Here is a 14,940-nt window from a genome sequence, read left to right as displayed (position 1 = left end):
TGTCTGCACCACCAGGGAACCACTGAGTGTGTTCACTGACAGTCAGACGTGGAAGCTTAAATCAGGCGATCAGGAGGCAGAAGGACCCCACGGTAACACCGTGTACCTCCATCAGGAGACACTCCGTGACTGAGCGTCCCTGTTTTTGCTGTGTTGGCAGGAGACTGACGGTCATGGCTAGACCCACGATGCCAGTGGAGGGTTGTAAAACAGAAGTCATGAAAACCTTCACTTGTTGGCTGGAATACTTCTACACAAAGAAATCTCTCTCCTCCAACATTCGGTTATTCTGAGATACAGTTTGTTTCGATGAGGTAGAATAATTGTTAGACTCTGAGCCTTACCAAAGTAACAATTTTATTTATCAAAATAGAGTTGATTCACTATTACTCTGCACAGGTAACTAAGGAGTTTTCTCCCAGGATTATTATAAACTCATGGATTTAAACACATTTGATGTGCTTCACTCCACTCTGCAAATACTAACAACAGCCTTAGAGTAACAATACCAACCGCTGCTGGTGGAATAACTGAGAACAGTATGTTTTTTTGCCAGTTCCTTTAGCCCTTAGGTTCTATTCCACTGGGGAGGAACAATCCAATTTCCATCTTAAAATCTCTTAAAATATTTCTTCTCTATGTAGTTCTGCCATTGCTTTGACATATAGTTTAGATCCTTGATTTCATTCTACTCTTAATTTTCAGGGCTTGCTTTTTTAAAGTTCAGTTTTGTTTTTATTGTTATATAAAATCAGAAGGGCCATCAATAATCTTCCAACAATCCTCGGCCCCTACCTAATCACAAGAAACCATCACATGAATCCAAATGGTGTGATGACGGCCCTTCTGATTGCATCACGCCAGGGGCAGGGGGGCGGGGCGCGGTACATGATGTCACTCTGTCTTACTACCGAGAATTCTGACCTCGGTCGGGTGGCTAAGGTGGTGTTGGCCAGGTGTCTGAACTGTGATGTTACTACTTTTCCCTGTAAATTCATGATTATTTAGGGGGAGATATTTTGAGGTTACATCAATACTCTATTTCTCCTCAAAACTTCTGTAGACTAATTCCGGCATTCATCAATGGACCTTGGCTACTGTAATTATTACTGTGGTGTTCTAATGGTAATTTTCTATTTCCCCCACTTTCTAGATCTATTGATCAGAATTATTCTGTAGTAAGAACTGTTCCTTCTCTACTATTTATTCAATCATTTATCAGTATGGATGCAGAGATATTTACTCTATGCTTTGAGTGATTTTTTAGTCCAATACTATCATGATTTACTTTGTTACTCAAATTGTTCCAGTTTGGGGCCATTAGGAACTCTCTAGGGGATTTCCTGGTCATTCAGCTGGTAAAGAAACTGCCTGCAATGCAGCAGACCCCAGTTCAATTCCTGGGTCAGGAAGATCCCCTGGAGAAGCGATAGGCTACCCACTCCAGTATTCTTGGGCTTCCCTAGTGGCTCAGCTGGTAAAGAATCTGCCTGCAATGCGGGAGACCTGGGTTTGATTCCTGGGTTGGGAAGAAGCCCTGGAGAAAGAATGGCTAGGAACTCTCCGGGTTGTCTCCTGTGCCATTTTGACACACTTCTCTTACTTTTGTGGAGCAAATTGGTGTTACTTTCCAGCACTGCAAAATGCTCCAGGATCACCTTCCGTAATTTCTGCCTCTGCCCTGAAGTCAACCACTTTTTCCAAGGGACCCTGGTTCCTCTTCTTGGAGAATCCTGTTAGAAACCAAGACCTGGAGACTAGGTGCGCTCATTGCCAGTTGGGGTCACTGTTTCTAGGTCCTCTTAGCACAAAAAGCTAAGAAATACATGCATGTATAAAGTTTAAAGTTTAGTCACTCAGTTGTGTCCGACTCTGCAACCCTACGGACTATAGCCCACCAGGCTCCTCTGGCCATGGGATTTTTCAGGCAAGAATACTGGAGTGGGTTGCCATTTCCTTCTCCAGAGGATCTTCTTGACCCAGGGACCGAATCCAGGTCTTCCACATTATAGGCAGAAGCTTTACCGTCTGAGCCACCAGGGAAGTCTACATGCATGTATACTAACCATGTATACACATATATTTGGAGCTATTTCTGCATCAGTCTATTGGTGTATACGCACACACAGTCTCTCTTCACATACTACATTAACAGAGTTGTAATAAACAGCCTTGTGTAGACACCTTCCCTCATTTTTGTCAGTATAACCTTGGGACAGTTTTCTAACGGTGGGATTGTTTAGTTAATGGAAAAAGAAGCACATATGTAATTTCAGTAGATATTGCTAGATTCCCCTTCATAAAGGTCACACTGTTTTACACTCCCACCAGCAATGTATGAGAATGCCTATTTACTCAGCCTCTCCAGCAGAGATGATGTCAAACTGGTGGATTCTTGCCAGTTGAATAGGTAAGAAATTCTATCTCTGTCTAGTTTTAATTACATTTATTACATGTGAGGCTGATCACGCTTTCAGACAGCCAAGGTCATTTGCATTTCTTTTTCTTTGAACCTTTCTTATCTCTTGCATTTTGGGCTGTTGATCTTTTTCACCAGTATTGCTAGAAGAAGCCTTTTACAACATTAAGATATTCACCTTTTTTCTATGATATGACTGAAAATACTTTTTTTGTGTGTCATTTGCCCCTCTATGAGTTCTTTTACATAAGATTTTTAAAATGTTTTTCATGTGGTTAATTTGTTTTCAATCATTTTCCTAATTGAATCTGGATTTTGAGTTATAGTTAGGAAGTTCTCCACATTCTCAATTTACAAATAGATTCACTTATGTTTTCTTCTGGTATTTGTAAAATATCTCTTTTTTCACATTTAAATCTCTGCTATTTTGTTCTAGGTTCTCTCTCTATAAAAGCCATTGATTATTGTATATTGATGTTTTAATCTGCTGCTTATCATGTGTAGTAGATTTTCATTCATTCTTAGATTTTCAAAAACATAATCCTGTATCTACAGAGATACTTTATTTCTTTTCTGATTCTTACATCTCTATTTACTCTACCTTGTCCAACATGCCAGCTGAGGCCTCCCATGATGTTAAAAGACCGGAGCCCCTAGGGCATCCTCATCTTGTTCCCAAATCTAATAAGAAACTCAAGATGTTGGCTCTTGATCTGAAACACATATATTTTGTTTTTTGTCTTAAAGATGTACGCATCAAATTCTGCTTTATTGACTGTTTTTAATCAGTGGATGTGGAATTTTGTCAAATGCCTTTTCTCCATCCATGAAGATGATCCTTTCAGTTTTCTCCCTAGTTCTGATACTATGATGGGTTATGTTAACAGATTAACACATTCCCTCCCACTGGACAACCCTTCCCTTGCTTTCTGAAACAACCCCCACATTGTCATTGGATTTGTTTCTGAGCCCTTACTCTTAACTGCAGTAAACCCACTGGATACTCTGATATGACAGAAACTCCTCAGGAAGTGGTCCTCAACTGAGGGCCATTGTGACTCCTGGGGAACCTGGCAGTGTCTGTGCTTTCTGTCTGGTTTTCACAACTGGCTGTGCTGGTGGATCCTCATGGGCAGAGGTCAACGACGCTCCTAAACACTAAAATGCGGAGCGTAGCCCTCTGCAACAAAGAACTGTCCAGATCATAATCTCAGCAGCACTGAGTTTGAGAAACTCCGCCTCAGGTAAACCGCAATTTGGCAGTGACCCCTGGTACCTGAAAAGAGAAATAGCTACTGGCTTACAAAATACAGCTACTGGCTTTTATAGAATCCAGCCAGGAAACTGGCTCCAACATCTGACTGGAAACAAAGGTGACAGGTAGGAGCGCCTGCCTTCAGCTGAGGGAGACGAGGATCTAAAATCAGCAGGCGGGGCCCTTCTCTGTTCTCGGGGCGGGGACTAACAATATATACTGTCAAGCATTGTTCTTCCAGATGCAGTTTCTGAAACTCTGGATTCAAGATAACAGAAGTAAAGGTATCAGTGAGCCCAATGCAGACATTCATTCACAAACCAGGCGCAACACAACTCAGCGTAAGAAGTCACATGCGTGGCCTGGACCTCATCCAGTACACCCCCATCAGACGGGAGACGGGGTTCGAAAAGACGTCCAAGTTTCCCACCAGAAAACCCATTGCTCCAAGGAACGGCACCGGGCTTGCCTGGTTTGTTGTCTGTGCTGAGGAAAGTCACGACCAAGACCAAGCTTTCAAAAGTACCTCCCACTTGGGGTCTCCTTCGCTCTCCACCAACTTCAGGCCATGCTTGTTCTTCAGGTGCCTGTTGAACTCCCATTTGGTGCCATAGACGAAGCTGCACACTGGACACTTCAAACCACCTGGAAGCACAGACACAGGTAAGAACGCGCTCACAGCCTTCCGTCCACATGCCTCAAACCTAAGAGATGCGTTCATCTCCAGTATTTACTTTCAATCCAAGCTTACTCTACTAGTAAACAGAATAGCAGCAGTTCAATATGTTTTTCCGGGCAGAGATTTTAAAACTTAATGCATGTCTTTTCATTTATTGAATCAGAATTTGCAGAGAATCTAATACACATTTAATATTTTAGGTGACAGAGAGTCAAGATGAGTAATATTCCTTTGGCTGAGTGGATACAGTGGCTTAAATCATTTTTTCACATTTTTATTTGAAAATAACAAATAATTTAGAAAGCGAAAAGTAACTGAAGGACAACGGTTGCGCTTCTCAATCTCTTTTGTCCCGAAACACTAAGACAGAGGGCCAGATGCTCAGCCTCCTTCATGTCAGAAGTGAAGCCAGGGATATAAATCCCCGCTTGAATATCCCTGTAAAGGACAAATGAAAAAGCTGGTCACATCCTGAAATGTCACTATTTATTTAACTGATTAAATTTGACAAATGTTCCAGGAAGTACCTGCATGTTTTAATTAAGAGAATATAAAACTCTAGAATTAAAAAGAAAAAACTGAGAGTCATACAAAGACTATCTAAAATTTTATCAGAAGCAGTAACTAAATTTGGAGCTGGACAAAAATCATTTGTTTGTTTGTTCATCTGAAGCACAGTTGGTTTACAATGAATGCGGTGTCAGTTTAACCTAAGTGTTAGTACAGGGAAGCGACTGAGCAGGAGTGCTTTCAGAAGCAGACTCGTCCCCCGGGAGGCCAGCTGCAGCCCCAGCAGTGCTGTGTGTTCTGCTCAGGTGCATCCAACTCTTTGCAACCCCATGGACTGTAGCCGATCAGGCTCCTCCGTCCATGGGATTCTCCAGGCAAGAATACTGGAGTGGTTGCCATTTCCTCCTCCAGGGGATCTTCCCAACGCAGGGATCGAACCCACATTTCCTACGTTGGCACATGGGTTCTTTATCATCTGAAGCACCAGAGAAGCCCCACATCAGGCCTCTAATCTACCGGACGTTGAACAGGCCAGAGTCGGGCCAAGCGCTAGCAGCATCAGGCCTGCACCCGAGGGGCCAGGGCAGTGAGATGGGAACAGAAGGCCTCTAACTGGTCTCCCACAGCCACGGTGGGTCTGCTCTCCACCCGGCACAACGGCTGGTCTTAAAAACTCAGCTGAAATCACATCTCTCATAGGTGTAAGCCCCTCCACCGGCTTCCCTTCATACCCAGAACAGGAATTAGTGGGAATGGAAGCTAACCCAGGTGGCTGACGGCACAATCCCTTGAACCTTGGCCTTTCCACGCTGGGCGAGCACAGAGCAGCACAGCAGGTACAACAGAGACAGCGGGCAGAGCCAGCACAGACCGTGCATGCGTGCGAGTGCTCAGTTGCTCCGCTGTGTCCAACTCTTTGTGACACTATGGACCACAGCCTGCCAGGCTCCTCTGTCCATGGGATCCTCCATGCAAGAATATTGCCGTGTCCTCCTCCAGGGGATCTTCCCAAACCCAGGGGTCAAAACAAACCTGTGTCTCTTTTGTCTTCTGCCTTGGCAGGCGGGTTCTTTACCACTAACGTCACCTGGGAAGCCCACAGAGACCGGCAACAGTTACCAAATCCTGAACTTCTAGAACATTCTACAGAAAAGGCAGCTCAGACAGTTGTTTTTCCGAAACTCAAACACACTGCACTTTTTTAGGCAAAATCAAATGAGCTTGTTCTTTCTTGCCTGGAGGATAATTAAACTTAGTTCTTCTTTGTTATTGCTTGTTCATCATCTAAAATGATGCATTTTCTTACAATCATCTTTTAAAACCCTCCAAGGCAGGAGAACCACTACCTTGTCTCTGGGTTAAGCTGACGTTGCTTCTATAAAGACTTAATCTGTGGCAATGAACACAAACAAACTACCGAAGGTTAAATTTAGGCTTTAAAATGAAATTAAGAATTCCTTCTGGGCTGTTCTTTAATGGAAACTAATTTAGGGAGAAAAAACATCCTGATATCATGCTTAAATTAAAATTAATATGAGAATGCCCCCACACTAATTAAAACTCCCACCTTTATCACGGTGGCTTTAATTAAAGAACAACAAATGGAAATGTGTAATCTAGACGGAAGGTGTAACTATGCCAGGTAATTGACATCAAAGCCGAGAAAAATTAATTTCCATTTCAATTCATTAAATGCTTAGGCAACACTTGGCAAAGGTCACGGGGAGACCTAGTGAGTTTCCTTGCAGCCCTGATATTAAGTGCACCCCATAAAAACCACAACCCCCCCTCCCTGCAAGTTGCAATCCTCCTCATAAGGAAAGACGAACCAAGCCAAAGGACAGAATTTCAGGAGCAATTTGGAAACTCCATCATGGCATCTTTTGTTCTTTTCGAAATTCAATCTATTCCAGAGGAATTTCAAGTAAACTATTTTCACTCCTTTGCAGCGGCTGACGTTATTGAAAATTCAATTTCATTTTCAATAATATAACTCCCAGAATGGCATGGATACTCGGTTGGACAGTCAGGAGATCTGCATTTGTCACTTGGCTCACATGACTCAGAACCACTTCCTTGAATTCTTGGGTCTTGGTTTTTTGTTTTTCCTATGAAGGCAAAAATGCTAAAGCTTATATCCTTATAAAAGGCGGTGTATTAAGTCAGAGGAGGAGAAATATCTTATGACATCCTTGATATGTGGAATCTAAAAGGAAATGATGCAAACGAACTTACAAAACAGAAACAGACTCATAGACTTAGAAAACAAACTTATGGTTGCCAAGGGGAGGGACCACTAGGGAGTCTGGCATGGTCATGGACACACTGCTGTATTTAACATGGATAACCAATAGGGACCTGTTATATAGCACAGGGAACTCTCTGCTCAGTGTCACGTGGCAGCCTGGATGGGAGGGGAGATTAGGAGAGAATAGATACACATATATGTATGGCCGAGTCCCTTCGCTGTTCACCTGAAACTACCACAACACTGTTAATCAGCTATCAGTTCAGTTCAGTTCATATCAGTCGCTCAGTCGTGTCCGACTCTTTGCCCCCCATGAACTGCAGCACACCAGGCCTCCCTGTCCATCACCAACTCCCGGAGTTCACTCAGACTCACGTCCATCGAGTCGGTGATGCCATCCAGCCATCTCATCCTCTGTCATCCCCTTCTCCTCCTGCCCCCAATCCCTCCCAGCATCAGGGTCTTTTCCAATGAGTCAACTCTTCGCATGAGGTGGCCAAAGTACTGGAGTTTCAGCTTTAGCATCATTCGTTTCAAAGAAATCCCAGGACTGATCTCCTTCAGAATGGACTGGTTGGATCTCCTTGCAGTCCAAGGGACTCTCAAGAGTCTTCTCCAACACCACAGTTCAAAAGCATCAATTCTTCGGCGCTCAGCCTTCTTCACAGTCCAACTCTCACATCCATACATGACCACAGGAAAAAACATAGCCTTGACTAGACAGACCTTTGTCAGCAAAGTAATGTCTCTGCTTTTCAATATGCTATCTAGGTTGGTCATAACTTTTCTTCCAAGGAGTAAGCGTCTTTTAATTTCATGGCTGCAGTCACCAACTGCAGTGATTTTAGAGCCCCAAAAAATAAAGTCTGACACTGTTTCCACTGTTTCCCCATCTATTTCCCATGAAGTGATGGGGCCGGATGCCATGATCTTTGTTTTCTGAATGTTGAGCTTTAAGCCAACTTTTTCACTCTCCACTTTCACTTTCATCAAGAGGCTTTTTAGTTCCTCTTCATGTTCTGCCATAAGGGTGGTGTCATCTGCTATACTCCAGTACAAAATAAAAAGCAGAAAAAAAAAAAAAAAAAAGACAGTGTGGGGTCAGCAGAATAACAGGCTCCCCAGAGATATTCACATCCTAAACCCTGGAACATGTGAAAATAAAACCTCAGGTGGCAGAAAGGATCAGGTAAGGGGCTGGAGATGGGGCTATTATCCTGCACCATCTGGACGGGCCTAATGTTATCACAAGGATCCTTCTAAGAGCGGGCAGGACAGCAGACCCCAGTGCCATCACCTAACAAAGAGACTGCCAGCTTTGGAGATGGAGGAGGGGGCAGAGCCAAGGACTGCAAACAGCCTCCAGAAGCTGGAAAGAGAAAACATCCTGATCTTGAGATTCCAGAAGGAATACAGACTTGTCAGCAAACCTGACTTGAGCCAGTGAGACCAGCTTGGACTCCTTACCTTCAGAATGGCAAAATAATAAATCTGTGCTGTTTTAAACTACCACCAACCATGTGGTCACTTGTTACAGCAGCAATAAGAAACTAACACAGACATTCAAGGGTAACTGGACCAAAGGCAGCTTAATTATCAACGGAAAGTGGACACAGAGAACTTTTATTTTATTGACATGTGAAACACGAAATCGGACTCGGGGAAACACTGCAGAGGGAAAACAAAGTGCCTTTGACCCTGGGTCAGGCTGAGTCAGAGCTTAATCAAGGTCTCCCTCATCCCTTCTGGTCCTCCCACACACTTCTCAAAATCTTGAGATCCTCTGGACAACTGGGGAAGGGCTGGAAAGAGAAAGAGAGGCCCTAGAGTCAGCCTTGGTCAGGTTAGCAGTCAGACCTGGAGGCAAAGAAGCAGGAGAAAGCAGACAGCTCCCGCGTGTGTAACCTTTCAACACGTCCTTGTGAGACCTTGTGTGGCCACCAGCAAATGCAAACCAGTCCCCAACAGGACCACACCTCCCCCTCTTCCTCCTCTTCTTCCTTCCTTCCTCCTCAACAAGTGCACAGTTGGGACTCACGTCAGGGGATGTAGCCCATCCGTGGTGAGAAGCCACATTCTGAATCAGGACCCGGGTCTGGCCTGATCACCTGTTCACTGTGTGGCTGATGTCCAGTCCTTTCTCCTCTCTGTACCTCCTCATTTTAAAATGGGAAAGATGATGCCAACCTCATGAGAGATAAGGTGACATGGAAAATAACAACCAACAGCACAGCATCACGTCACTGGAAGCATCTTCCACTAATGTATGGGATCTGGGCCCTAATAAAAACAATTTCAGAATAAAAATGTTCAAAATTCAAATAAAGGACTCTAGGTTGGCTGACAGTTTCTGGATTTTTTTCTATACAATTTTCCCGAATCTAGTGTGGAAGGGTTTCCCTGATAGCTCAGTTGGTAAAGAATCCACCTGCAATGCAGGAGACTCCAGTTTGATTCCTGGGTTGGGAAGATCCCCTGGAGAAGCGATAGGCTACCCACTCCAGTATTCTTGGGCTTTCCTTGTGGGTCAGCTGGTAAAGAATCCGCCTGCAATGCAGGAGACCTGGGTTCGACCCCTGGGTTGGCTGACAGTTTCCGGATTTTTTTCTACACTATTTTCCCCAAATCTGGTGTGAAAAAACTAAGACATGAATGTACATCAAAGGTATGGATATACATGTTTACAATCTTAATATAACTGTTCAAAACAACACAAAGATTTCAGCAGATGCCACAAACTAAGCCTTCTCTGGCCCTCTTCCTCATATCTTTTCTTATCTCATTTATCTACCCCGCTGCTCAATGACTCCTTAAATGAGTGACCTGAGATAAGGTTCACCACCTGAGAGAAGCAGTGAACTTCTCTCCTATAGCAACGTGGGGCCTGTTAAAGGAGCAGATACTTTCTGTTAGATGATCAGAACACGGAAGAGCTGCCCAGGCTTCATCCCCAACCCAGAATGACAACAAATGCCACCACATCCCAGTGCCTCGCACAGCATGGGGAACACGATGAGCTTAAGATACACTGTGAAGAAGGCGATGGAATAAACACGATAGGGAATGTGAGCCATTTATCAGGCACTGTGACATCAGGCACGGTCTGGGATCTTTGAGAATAAGATCTCATCTTTGCAAACTGATGCTCGGAGAAGCTGAGTAACTGGTCCAGGGGCCACAGGGATCACAGCGGGCTCCAGGGCTGTGCACCCGACCCTAGACTTGTGCTAGTATCCTGGGGCGACTTGAAGGAGGGCCATGAGGTCCCTGGAAAAGGACCAGCCCATCGTTGCCAGGCCATGAGCTCCGGGAACAAGCTGAGAGCTTGTGACGCTAAGCACCGAGCATCTGATGCCTCTCACAACCTCTAGTTTTAGTGAACCAGCTCCTGAGCTGGCTTCATCAGGCTTTTTCAGAGGAGGAAAGGGGCAGGCCCACTGAAGTGATACAACAAGAAAATGTATATTTTGTGGGAAAACACCTCAAATCCATATTAATGAACAAGTGACTGACAGAGAGGAATAAACAAGAGATTGATCTGCTTTCAAAATATCAGAAGTAGATAAAACACAAGCAGCGGATAAAGCATTTATACAGCATTCAGTACAAGTCTAACTGCCAGAAAAGCACTGGAGTCCAAGTGCCTCCGGCTGAGGCATGGCTGGCACGTGGGTGGCACACGGCTGGCACGCAGCCTGCGCCCCCAGGACCAGACGTGTGCTGGAGCCAGAGGGAACCAGCTCAGTAGCTGGCTGGGCACATCCCTGCCCAACTCAGCGACGTCACATGGAAAGCTTGAAATTGGCCCCAGTGGAAATATTCGCAGCACAGAAACTGGAAAATGCTACGTATCAGCGCCCCGTCCCCTGCCCCAGGAAAGCCAGCTGGTGAACATTTCCAGAACACGACAGGCGGACACCCCAGCAGCCTCCACTCCAGGGTTCACGGAAAAGGACCCAAACTGCAGGAAAAACACCACAGTCCCTTCCCTGAGAAACCTGCCCGGGAGCGGAAACCTCAGCCTTTTAGGTCCTCTCCCCGCCTCCTCTACAAAAGTGCTCGGACCCCCTCCCCAAACCCCTGAGCCTGGGGCAGAACCATCCTTCTCAGCCATCGACGGCTCCCGTGTGTCACTGTTTCAACACAGCGGACGGACAAGGAGTCCTGCACTTGGTTTCAGGAGACTGCAACATCATTTTGAGAAAACTACATGTATGATTTTTTAATTTTAGAAATACTTTTTAATTTATTTATTCGGAGGATAATTACTTTACGATATGTTTCTTCCATACAGCAATATGAATTGGTCATAGATATATATGTGGTTTTTTTATTATGTCATTTTAAGACCTATTCCTCTATCTCAAAACAAGAAATTATAAAGTCCCAGGAAGATAATTTTTAAGGGGTTGGTAGAAGAGGAAAATAAAACCAAACAAGGATGGGGAGAATTACATGAAATTAATGAAAAGAAAATGAGAAAAGTCCCAGTGAGTGATCCCAAACAACTCAGCATTATGATTCTTTTTATTCAGCCCCATCTTCTTCCTCTCTCCTTCTCTCCCTCAGACCTAAGGTCAGCGAGAGCTGTGTGCTCTTGAGGGCTCTGAGCTGCACTAATCCTCAACCAGCTCTCGGATTTCAGAGACAGTTCTCCTGCCAAGACACAGAGGCACGGTGTCTCCTATGAGCCAAAACACATTCCGTTGCTTCCTTCCAGGAGAGTCTCTTGATGGGGGCACAGCAAAAATACATAAACACACACATGAAGGCCAAAAATAGCCCTTCAAAATTAGAAAACCCAGACCCTGTCAGGGAATGCCAACTGCTTATAGAGCAAGTTAGAAAGTTAACTTAGGGCATGAAGAAATTGTAGGGCATGAAGCAACTTGACCTCAGCACGTTTTGTGCAAGGTAGTGATGAAAGTCTGGAAGCAGGGAACTATGACAGAGGCATCAATCAGATCTCCACACCTGTTCCCATGACCAAGTAAATGTCTATTTCCCACCAGTCCAGCCTAAGAGTGTGAAGGATGTTGAAATGAGTCACTAGCCCTGTACTCCAATTATTTATTGTGACTCAAAGGCAACCCAGGAAAAGGGGAGGACAGAGGATGAGATGGTTGGATGGCATCACCGACCGGATGGACATGAGTTTGAGTAAGCTCTGGGAGCTGGTGATGGACAGAGAAGCCTGGCATGCTGCAGTCCATGGGGTCAAAAAGAGTCAGACATGACTGAGTGACAACTGAACTTCTGAAGGCAATCCACCCTCTCTTCTGTGATTCCTGGACAGCAGGGTCCTCAAAAATGATACACCAGCTCTAGAAGCCTTAGCATAGTTTTAGAGAAAAAAAATACAAAAGAAAGGAATGCAAATGTACTGAGTGCCCGACACTCAAGTGTTCTCGTTTCATCCTCCCGCAATCCTGTGTGATGGTGGCTGTGAGCTCCACGTGAGGTTCGGGGCCGCCAGTGGAGGGTAGGTAACCGGCCCAAATGGCAACGCACTGGCCTGCCCTCCAACTCCTAGAAACTGCCTTTAATACCAACACCAGGCACATGCTCCCATTATCCCAGTTGGATGACTTAAAATTATCCGAGAGTTTTCTGCTGCTCGTCTATTTCCAGAGGTCAGCCCTGTCACCGGAAGTGCTGAAGGATACAGTCAATTCATTTGTTTCACATTAGGACGCCATTCATGGTGGTTACAGCAAGTGGAGCTTCACGCACCAGGGCCAGGGAAGCGGGGACGGGATAGGTTTCTAAAATGGTCTTCAGCTTCAAAGAGTCACAGGATCCAGAGAAGAGCAACCACTGACACACTACACTCTGCAATCACTTTTCAGCTGAATTACCGGAGCACAGATGAAAATACAACAGCGTTTCTAGGTAGCAACAGCATGTGAGCTAAACCCTTGCAAATGGAAATGTGACCATGTATTGAAAAACCCCCAAACTTTTCAAAGATACTAGAGTTTTCACTCAATCTCTAGTTTAAATGTTCTAAATCGTTTCTTCTTTTCAGGAGGAATATGTAATTTGAGTACTCAAATATTTTTGGATAAAGAACCCCACCCATAATGTGCTTAATATAGTGCTATTCATAATTGGAAGAAGAGAAAAATCTAGAAACCCTAGAATGTTCAACAACAGGAGCATGGTTAAATATAGTAGGGTGGGACTTTCCTGGTGGTCTGGTGGTTAAGACTCTACCTTCCAATGCAGGGGACAGGGGTTCCATCCCTGATTGTACTAAGATCGTACATGACTCGGGGCAGCTAAGCCCGTGTGCCCAACTACTGAGCCTGTGTGCTACAACTGAGAGGCAACGCAGCCAAAAAGGCAAAGTAAATAAATATTTAAAATAAATAAAGTGGGGTGCTCCCGCTTCATGCTGTATTGCAAAAGGCCCTTAGAAGTTAAAGTAGGAAGACAGTGTAAAAAAGGAAAACAAACTGTGTGTGTTAATCAACGTTAAGTAAAGAAAGTTAGCCATGAACTTTCATTTGTTCAAAATGTGTGCATGGACTAAGGACAGACGGCCATACAGTTGACCCTTTGAAACCCCAGGTTCCACATCCTATGTGGGCTGAAAATGCAGACACCAACTGTTCTCTGCCATTTTACACAAGTGACTTGAGCATCCTCAGACTGTGGGACCCATGAGGGTCCTGGAACTGATCCCCTGCCGATACTGAGGGATGACTGTACCGATAAATGAATGTTATGGGAAGGGTTGGTAAAATGTGTGGATAAGTGATCACTTTTTTTGTTTAAGATTTTCATCAAAAGTGAAAGTGTTAGCTGCTCAGTTGTGTCTGACTCTGCGATCCCGTGGACTATAGCCCGCCAGGCTCCTCTGTCCATGGAATTCTCCAGACAAGAATATTGGAGTGGGTTGCCATTCCCTTCTCCAGGGGATCTTCCTGACCCAGGGATTGAAACCAGGTCTCCCACAATGCAGGCAGATTCTTTACCATCTGAGCCACTGGGGAAGCCCTAAGGTTTCCATTAAGGTTGCTGTAATATGGTCCTAGCCGCAAGTAACACTGACAACTCACAGGGAAGAGGAGGAAGCGAACAGTGATGACCAGGAATGTGCGGGTCGTGCTGAGGGAGGTCGCAGAGCTGCCCCAGGGGGCCTGGCCAGGCACAGGGGCGCAGCCGCTCGCCTACCTTGCTGGATGAGCGCGTCGGCCGCCAGCTCCCCGGTGCCCACGTTGCTGTACTCCTCGTTGGGGTGCTTCCGGTTGTAGTGCCGCTTCAGGGAGCCCGAGATGTTGCATGAGTAATGGCAGTGGGCGCAGCGGAAAGGCTGGGGGGACAAGGAGGAGGGTTAGGGCCAGGCCAGCCCCTGTGTCATCAGCCTCCACGGGAAGGAAGAGGCCCCGCACACACATACCCCACTCCTCCTCCACGACCCCCAAGGCCTGCGAGGAGCAGACCATCCCTCGGGAAATGCTCCAGGAAAAGACACAAACCTGGGGTGGCTGAGTCCTGCCTCTGCAGGGAACCCCCCGAGTGACTGGGCAGAAGTCCCCAGAGCAGGAGGCGACTCTGCTAAACGAGGCTGCTTTCATATCTTTCTCTGTTGTCACCCCAGAGTTTATATTTCTTGTTCAAGAAGAAAATCACAAAAAATCCAACACAGGAATCTATCACTTTTTTTTTTCAAGTGAATGCTATTCAAGTAGCTCCCCTTACCATTAATTCTGACGTACTTGCCTATCTCAATATAAGTGAGTTCTATGAAATTAGTTTTGGAACATTAGCATCTGCACAGAAATTTTAAAAAAACCAAAAAATGCTCTCCTGCCAGTGCTGGG

At 45.2% G+C, this 14,940-nt stretch overlaps 1 protein-coding gene across 2 annotated transcripts in view; it reads right to left on the bottom strand.

Moving 5' to 3' along the window:
• The window catches only part of ZFAT (zinc finger and AT-hook domain containing), a 158,458-nt gene that overhangs the window by 24,672 nt on the left and 118,846 nt on the right, over positions 1 to 14,940 (bottom strand). For both annotated transcript variants that reach the window (XM_070382748.1, XM_070382749.1), the window contains 2 exons: positions 14,291 to 14,429; positions 4,201 to 4,319 (listed from right to left, as the gene is read on the bottom strand). In XM_070382748.1, the coding sequence (XP_070238849.1) occupies positions 4,201 to 4,319; positions 14,291 to 14,429 (258 nt within the window). The remainder of the gene's footprint in view (positions 1 to 4,200; positions 4,320 to 14,290; positions 14,430 to 14,940) is intronic.

Source organism: Bos mutus, chromosome 14 (genome assembly GCF_027580195.1).
Source record: "Bos mutus isolate GX-2022 chromosome 14, NWIPB_WYAK_1.1, whole genome shotgun sequence".
Classification (NCBI taxonomy): Eukaryota; Metazoa; Chordata; class Mammalia; order Artiodactyla; family Bovidae; genus Bos; species Bos mutus.
This window is presented reverse-complemented; position numbering and strand designations above follow the sequence as displayed.